The sequence below is a fragment of the Parambassis ranga genome, chromosome 1 (genome assembly GCF_900634625.1).
Source record: "Parambassis ranga chromosome 1, fParRan2.1, whole genome shotgun sequence".
Lineage (NCBI taxonomy): Eukaryota > Metazoa > Chordata > Actinopteri > Ambassidae > Parambassis > Parambassis ranga.
The window spans coordinates 23734587-23743566 of NC_041022.1; the positions used below are offsets into that span (position 1 = coordinate 23734587).

At 47.3% G+C, this 8980-nt stretch overlaps 1 pseudogene and 3 gene segments (V, D, J or C); 1 reads left to right on the forward strand and 3 right to left on the reverse strand.

The window, feature by feature from the left end:
- Positions 1-3712: 3712 nt before the first annotated feature.
- LOC114440408 (immunoglobulin kappa variable 6D-21-like) lies at positions 3713-4280 on the reverse strand (annotated as a pseudogene).
- A 557-nt stretch (positions 4281-4837) lies between these two features.
- On the reverse strand, positions 4838-5543 carry LOC114440199 (immunoglobulin kappa variable 4-1-like). The segment is given in 2 exon segments: positions 4838-5349; positions 5434-5543. Coding segments are annotated over 2 exon segments (393 nt in total).
- Positions 5511-7105, forward strand: LOC114431671 (Ig kappa-b4 chain C region-like). The segment is given in 3 exon segments: positions 5511-5523; positions 5891-6046; positions 6738-7105. Coding segments are annotated over 3 exon segments (501 nt in total).
- A 714-nt stretch (positions 7106-7819) lies between these two features.
- On the reverse strand, positions 7820-8474 carry LOC114440308 (Ig kappa chain V region 2717-like). The segment is given in 2 exon segments: positions 7820-8245; positions 8353-8474. Coding segments are annotated over 2 exon segments (375 nt in total).
- Between the last annotated feature and the right edge of the window lie 506 nt (positions 8475-8980).

Consider the following 8980-nt stretch of genomic DNA (forward strand, 5'->3'; position numbering starts at 1 on the left):
TCCATCCATCCATCCATCCATCCATCCATCTTCCACCGCTTATCCGGGGCCGGGTCGCGGGGGCAGCTGTCTAAGCAGGGACACCCAGACTTCCCTCTCACCAGACACTTCCTCCAGCTCCTCTGGGGGAATCCCGAGGCGTTCCCAGGCCAGCCGAGAGACATAGTCTCTCCACAGCGTCCTGGGTCTTCCCCGGGGCCTCCTCTCAGTGGGACATGCACGGAACACCTCCCCAGGGAGGCGTCCAGGAGGCATCCGAACCAGATGCCCGAGCCACTTCAGCTGGCTCCTCTCGATGTGGAGGAGCAGCGGCTCTACTCCGAGCTCCTCTCGGGTGACTGAGCTTCTCACCCTATCTCTAAGGGAGTGCCCAGCCACCCTTCGAAGGAAACTCATTTCGGCCGCCTGTATTCGCGATCTCATTCTTTCGGTCACTACCCAAAGCTCATGACCATAGGTGAGGGTAGGAACGTAGATTGACCGGTAAATCGAGAGCTTCGCCTTCCGGCTCAGCTCCTTTACCACAACAGACCGGTACAGCGACCGCATTACTGTGGAAGCTGCACCAATCCGTCTGTCAATCTCCCGCTCAATTTTTCCCTCACTCGTGAACGAGACCCCGAGATACACAAACTCCTCCACTTGGGGCAGGAGCTCTCCTCCCACCCAGAGAGGACAAACCACCTTTTTCCGGTCGAGAACCATGGCCTCAGACTTGGAGGTGCTGATTCTCATCCCAGCCGCTTCACACTCGGCTGCAAACCATCCCAGTGCACACTGGAGGTCCCGGCTCGATGAAGCCAACAGGACAACATCATCTGCAAAAAGCAGAGATGAAATCCTATGGTTCCCGAACCAGATCCCCTCCGGCCCCTCGCTGCGCCTAGAAATTCTGTCCATAAAAATTATGAACAGAACCGGTGACAAAGGGCAGCCCTGCCGGAGTCCAACATGCACTGGGAACAGGTCTGACTTACTGCCGGCAATGCGAACCAAACTCCTGCTCCGGCCATACAGGGACCTAACAGCCCTCAGCAGAGGGCCACGGACCCCATACTCCCAGAGCACCTCCCACAAGATGCCGCGAGGGACACGGTCGAACGCCTTCTCCAAGTCCACAAAACACATGTGGACTGGTTGGGCGAACTCCCATGAACCCTCCAGCACCCTGCGGAGGGTATAGAGCTGGTCCAGCGTTCCGCGGCCAGGACGAAAACCACATTGCTCCTCCTTAATCCGAGGTTCGACTATAGGCCTAATTCTCCTCTCCAGTACCCTGGCGTAGACTTTCCCAGGGAGGCTGAGGAGTGTGATCCCCCTGTAGTTGGAGCACACCCTCCGGTCCCCCTTTTTAAAAAGATCGACCACCACCCCAGTCTGCCAGTCCAGCGGCACTGCCCCCGATTGCCACGCGATGTTGCAGAGGCGTGTCAACCAAGACAGCCCCACAACATCCAGAGACTTAAGGTACCCAGGGCGAATCTCATCCACCCCCGGTGCCTTGCCGCCGGGGAGCTTTTTGACTACCTCGGCAACTTCAGCACAGGTGATGAACGAGTCCACCACTGAGTCATCAGCCTCTGCTTCCATAATGGCAGGCGTGTTGGTGGGATTGAGGAGACCCTCAAAGTACTCTTTCCACCGTCCAACCACCCCAACAGGTCAACAGCTCCCCACCTCCCCACCTCCACTGAATACAGTGTTGGCAGAGTACTGCTTCCCCCTCCTGAGGCGCCGGATGGTTTGCCAGAATCTCTTTGAGGCTGACCGATAGTCCTCCTCCATGGCCTCCCCGAACTCCTCCCAGGCCCGAGTTTTTGCCTCTACAACTGCCCTCGCTGCAGCACGCTTGGCCTGCCGATACCTATCAGCTGCTTCAGGAGTCCCACAAGCCAACCAGGCCCGATAGGACTCCTTCTTCAGCTTGACAGCATCCCTGACCTCTGGTGTCCACCACCAGGTCCGGGGATTGCCGCCACGACAGGCACCAGAGGCCTTGCGGCCACAGCTTCGGACAGCTGCATCGACAATGGAGGTGGAAAACGTGGTCCACTCCGACTCAATGTCTCCAGCCTCCCTCGGAATCTGGGTGAAGCTCTCCCGGAGGTGGGAGTTGAAGATCTCCCTAGCGGAGGGTTCGGCCAAACGCTCCCAACAGACCTGCACAGTACGTTTGGGCTTACCGGGCCCGTCCAGCCTCTTCCCCCGCCAACGGATCCAACTCACCACCAGGTAGTGATCAGTTGACAGCTCAGCCCCTCTCTTCACCCAAGGTCGAAGGTCAGCTGACACGATTACAAAATCGATCATTGACCTCCGGCCTAGGGTGTCCTGGTGCCAGGTGCACCGATGGACAACCTTGTGCTTGAACATGGTGTTCCTTATGGACAAACCATGCCCAGCACAGAAGTCCAATAACAAAACACCACTCGGGTTCAGATCGGGGAGGCCGTTCCTCCCAATCACGCCTCTCCAGGTGTTACTGTCACTGCCCACGTGGGCGTTGAAGTCTCCCAGCAAGATGACAGAGTCCCCGGTTGGGGTGCCATCCAGCACCCCTCCCAGAGACTGTAAGAAGGTCAAGTACTCTACACTGCTGTTCGGCGCATACGCCGAAACCACAGTGAGAGACCTCTCCCCAACCCGAAGGCGCAGGGAGGCGACCCTCTCACATACTGGGGAAAACTCCAACACATGGCAGCTAAGCTGTGGGGCTATAGGCAAGCCCACACCAGCCCGCCGCCTCTCACCATGGGCAACGCCAGAATAGAGAGTCCAACCCCTCTCAAGGAGTTGGGTTCCAGAACCCGAGCCGTGCGTGGAGGCGAGCCCGACTATATCTAGTCGGTACCGCTCAGCCTCCCACACCAGCTCAGGCTCCTTCCCCCCCAGCGAGGTGACATTCCATGTCCCCAGAGCCAGTTTCTGTGTCCAGTGATCAGGTCGCCGAGGCCCCCACCTTCGACTGCCACCCAATCCACTCTGCACCGGCCCCTTGCGGTTCCTCCCACCGGTGGTGGGCCCATGGGAGGTCGGCCCCACGTCGCTCCTTCGGGCTAAGCCTTTACCCACGGGGCCCGGCCACCAGGCGCTCGCATTCGAACCCCAACCCCGGGCCTGGCTCCAGGGTGGGGCCCCGGCTGCACCATACCGGGCGACGTCACGGTCCTTGATTTTCTTTGCTTCATAAGGGGGTTTTTGGACCGCTCTTAGTCTGGCCCATCACCCAGGACCTGTTTGCCTTGGGAGACCCTGCTGGGGGTATTAAGCCCCCGACAACATAGCTCCTAGGATCATCTGGGCACTCAAACCCCTCCACCACAGTAAGGTGGCGGTCCATGGAGGGGACTATGTTGTAGTGTGACTGGTAATGTTTCCTTTTTATACAAAGAGAAACAAAAAAAAAACAAAAAAAGAAACTTAATGATTTTGTTGTAAAACATTAACTTTTCTAAAGAAAGCTCTGTTTTAATTTCTGTTTGTTTGGACCTGATTCCGAGAGAAAAAAATTAGATTTAAAACCCTTAAATATTTCCAACATCTGTATGTTAAATTTTACATAGTTAAGAGCAAAAAGGTTTAATGCAATATGTTAAATCAATATATTAAATCATATCAACTATAAATGATGCTGCTGTTAACCTTGTGTAGTTTTTGTGCAGCTGTTGATCAGTTCCTCTTTATTCGTGTGAGGTTTTTGTACGACGTTGTATCACTGTGTGAACGGGAAGCTGCTACTGCTGACAGTAATAAACTCCTGAATCTTCAGCCTGAACTCTACTGATGGTCAGAGTGAAGACAGTCCCAGATCCCACTAAAACGATCAGAAACTCCAGACTGACGGGTTGTAGCATAATAAATCAGGAGTTTAGGAGCTTCTCCAGGTTTCTGAAGGTACCAGTGGAGGGAGTTACTGATACTTGAACTACTTTTACATGTGATGGTTGCAGTCTGTCCTGGAAGAACAGACTGAGATCCAGCAGACTGAGTCAGGGTGATTTGTCCTGATGAACCTGGAAAAGATGAAAAAGAGGAGAAGGAATATTGAGAGCAATCCAGCTTGGAGGAAGATGATCAACATCCAAAGAGAAGAGGATCATTTCTTTAACATGGAGAACAGATCGAAGAAGGTCACTGCTGCTTGGTTCAGTCTTTCTCCATCACAGCACAACATCACTGTGCTGAAGCTGCTGCATCCTGAAGCAAAGTTTTCAGCAGAGACTCTCACCCTGAACAAGGAGCGCCAGGGTGGCCAGCAGTAGACTCAGTGACATCATCATTGTGCTGCCGGTGTGTCAGTGGCTCTGAAAGGCCTGGACACACTGATCAACACTGTCCTCTTAACGGCTGGAAGCAGAGAGGCAGGACACATATGCAAAGACACAGAGTCAGTCAGCTGGAGCTCTTTCCTCCTCACTGCTGACAGCACTGACACTTTCAGTCATTTCTGAATGATGCAGTGAAAATCTGTGGGAGACAGCTTGATCTCCATGAAGCAGACACACACACTGATGGAACTGATGTCATGGAAGAATTCTCAGTCTTAAGAATAATAATTTTCAGTGTCTCAGGCTGAAACATTATTTCTTCTCTGCTGCTGGGTGAGAGACATGAAAGTCCTCTGAGGAAGACAGCAGGGTTTGTCTCTGTTAGTTAATTCAGAGGAATACAAAATACAAACAAACAATATCGAGAAGCTAAATGATAAAGGTTTAAATCAAGCAATCAATGATGGAAGATTCATATTGTGTGAAGTAAAAGATGATCACCCAAACACATTTTAATAATAAAGGTACACTATAGAAAGTAATTACCCAGATATAAAGTGTGTCTACAATTATGGTATTTGTGATGTGTTTAGATACAGTGTTTTATCTCTGTGAACTTCTTACAGCATTTTGTGTGTGTGTTTAGTGAAGTGTGTCAGTGTGTACAGCTTCCAGCTGCAGCAGTCAGTTCAGTTTCTGTTCAGTTTGACTGAAGGAGGTTTTTGTACGACACTTTTTCACTGTGTGAACACATCCTGACTGTTGATGGAGTGATAACTCTGACAGTAATAAACTGCTGTGTCTTCAGCCTGAACTCCACTGATGGTCAGAGTGAAGTCAGCTCCATTTCCTGCTCCACTTCCACTGAATCTGGAGGAGATTCCTGAAAATCTGTCTGATGTTCCGTAGATCAAGAGTTTAGGAGCTTCTCCAGGTTTCTGCTGGTACCAGGACAGGTAGTACTGTGAACCAGAACGGTGAGCTACCGTTGGACTGGCCTTACAGTCTATAGAGACAGTTTGACCGAGCTGCACTGATTTGGCTGCTGGCTGAGTCAGGACAACATTTTGTCCAACAGACCCTGAGGAGACAGAAGAAACACTGGACATGAGACACTGAGGTGAAACTCAGCTACACTCCATCACAGAGAAATGATGTTCCTCACCCTGAGTGAAGCAGAGGAGAGTCCAGATGAGGACACAGGTCAAAGTCATGTTTTTGATGAGGAGGATTTCTGTTGCGATGAAGGACAGCTGTCAGTCATCATCCAGCGTTTAAGTGTCGGGACTATAAAGTCTCCCAGAGCACTGGAGCATGCTGCTGCTGATGCAAAGTGACTCTCTATGGAAATGAACTGAGTGACTCCAACAGGGACAGGGATCAGTCTGATGATGCTGTTTATCAATGGATCAATCACTTTATCAGAACATTGATCAGGAATGTATCAGAGCTGTTTATGGAGATTTGTTGCAGCTGAAAATATTTGTGAAGAAATGTTTGTTTGGATTGTTACATGCAGAAGACTCTGTTTGAATTTGACACATTGAATCCAAATAAAATCAATCTAAAATAATGTCAGTATTTTCTGTCACTCTCTTTTGATTCATGATCATATGAATCAGCTGAGTTTTACAGGCTGAGGCTGTTTGTGTTGGGTTTGTTTGTTTCAGAGTCAGAGAGCCGTGTCTCTCTACAGTCAGAGGTTTTTGTACGACGCCTCCATCACTTTGTATCACTGTGGTACACGTTCGGTGGAGGAACCAGACTGGATGTTGGAAGTAAGTCAAACTATGTTTAATACTAAATACAATGTCTAGAATTCATGTTTAAAATGTTTTTAATGTTTAAAGGAGACCAGTTCCAGTTTTAGTCTTGATGTTTTTATGTGTGCTGTCATATCAAGGAGGAGAACTCAGATCAGCTTTTCTTCTCTTTTATGTGCACTTTCATGTCAAAGTGAAATTGAAGCAAAAAGTTTAATTCCTCCTAAAATGACTTTTTCATGTTCCAGCACAGTAACTGTTATTAGGATGGATTCAAAATCACTTTCTTCAAGTAAACCTGCACAGAGTGCAGATAAAGATGGACATTTGGAAATGTGTCAAATCTCTGATGTTTTTTATCTTCTCATTTTATTTTAAATGTAAATGATGATTGAAATGCACATCAATTCATCCTTTCTGTTTCCTCTAAGTCTTTGTAGAGTTCAGACATTTGATGACAGTGTTGTTGCTTCTTGTATCAGCAGTGTAGTTGGACATATTTCAGGTCAAACTGTAGGATGATTGTCTCTGTGCTGATAAGCATGAGAGGCTTCTTAAAGGGAAGTGAAACACTGTGTGAGTCAGTGACTGCTGGAGCAGAAAAACATCTGCCAGAAACTTCTTCAAGGAGAAGATCCACTCTGTGTCTGCTCTTTGATTGACAGCTGTGTGCTGCCTGTCCTCTAAGCTGATCTGTGTCTCCTAGGTGATGCCCGTCCCACCCTGACGGTGCTGCCCCCCTCCAGTGAGGAGCTGCGGCAGGGGAAGGCCACGCTCACATGCCTGGCCAACAAGGGCTTCCCCTCAGACTGGAGGCTGTCCTGGAAGTTGGACGACGGCAGCAGCATCAGCTGGGAGGAGAGCAGGAGCCCCGCGATGCTGAAGGACGGCCTCTACAGCTGGAGCAGCACCCTGAGCATTAATGCAGACCAGTGGGGGAGGGTGGGCTCTGTGACCTGTGAGGCCACCCAGGGCTCCCAGACTCCACTCTCACACACACTGAGGAGAGACCGGTGTTCCCATTCTGAGCTTTCTTAGTGTGACTCTCATACTGCTCTCACTCTGATAATTCTGTCTGCTTGTTTTTTGTCTTTTATTGCATCTTTAGTCTGTTTGTTGTTTCTCATAAAGCTCATGTCAACATTTTAAAGCAATAAAAACAGACATAATAGAACGCATCTTTACTTCCAGTGTGTTATTCATGTCTCACAGTACAATGATAATATAATGTAATTCCAACCATTCAAATAAAAACACACACATTAAAAATATATTAAAAATATTTACAATCACGTGCTTGTACTAATGCTGATTAAATGTAAACACTATGAGGACCTACTCATTCAATCAGGTGAGTTCATTCATTTTATATTAGTCATAGATATTATTTTCATCGTAAAACTAAAACAAACTGTAACTTTGAGTAAAATAAACTCATCAGTGAGCAGTGGTTCACTCTGATCTTTGGTGCAATATTTAAATCATATTCAAAAGCATATTTATTAATAGGGAATAGGAAACATGGTATTATTCTGTTAATAAATAAACAACATGAACCAAACTGTTATTTTGAATATAGAAAATAAATATTACAAAATTATTCAAGACAAAATTCACAAGGTAAATATGGATATTAAAGATTTACAATATATTGATATTACATATCATCAGCATGCTAATTTAATGGTGTTGTGTATAATAATGCTGATCGACTCCAAAAGAACCAAAAAATTGAAAAGAGAAAATACACATGTTCCTGTCTAATGGATGTTTTTAATTATGTTTGCTGTGTGTGTTCAGTGAAGTGTGTCAGTGTGTGCAGCTTCCAGCTGCAGCAGTCAGTTCAGTTTCTGTTCAGTCTAACTGAGGGAGGTTTTTGTATGACACTTTTTCACTGTGTGAACACACGCTGACTGCCGATAACATGAAAACTCTTACAGTAGTAAACTGCTGCATCTCCAGCCTGAACTCCACTGATGGTCAGAGTGAAGTCAGACTTTGATCCACTGCCTGTAAAACGATCTGGAGTTCCTGAATATCTGCTGCTAATAGTATAAATGAGCAGTTTAGGAGTTCCTCCATCTCTCTGTTGGTACCAGGCTAAACAGTTAGAGTTATAAACATCCTGACTGGTCGTACATTTGATGGTGACGGAGCCTCCCAGAGCAGATGTCACTGCTCCAGGCTGAATCACTCTGACCTGTCCTCTGGACTCTGAGGACACAGAGACAGAAACATGAAGCAGCGTCATGGTTTTGTGGGCTTCATTTCAGAGGGACGGATGTTCATAGAGGCGAGGAGTTTGATTCTCTGGACTTTACCTGGGAAGCAGCAGCAGAGGAGAGTCCAGATGAGGACACAGGTCAAAGTCATGTTTTTGTGATGAGGAGGATTTCTGTTGTGATGAAGGCTGTCAGCTGTCAGTCATCATCCAGTGTTCAAGTGTCAGGACTATAAAGTCTCCCAGAGCACTGGAGCATGCTGCTGCTGATGCAAAGTGACTCTCTATGGAAATGAACTGAGTGACTCCAACAGGGACTGGGATCAGTCTGATGATGCTGTTTATCAATGGATCAATCACTTTATCAGAACATTGATCATCAATGTATCAGGGCTGTTTATGGAGATTTGTTGCAGCTGAAAATATTTGTAAAGAAATGTTTGTTTGGATTGTTACATGCAGAAGACTCCATTTGAATTTGACATATTGAATACAAATCTAAAAATAATGGATGTTAACTGCAAGTACTTTTAACTGTGAATGAAGTCACATTCAATATTTGTTCATTTTAAAGAGCACAAGGTGAGTTTCAGTAAGAATTTGTGAATTCAAATTCAAGCATTTTATTTTTTTTTATTTTAGATACTGTATTAATCCCAGAGGGAAGTTCTTTATGGCTGCTGCCAAGCAGTGTCATACAATGACTAGCAAGGCGCGCCACAGGCTAG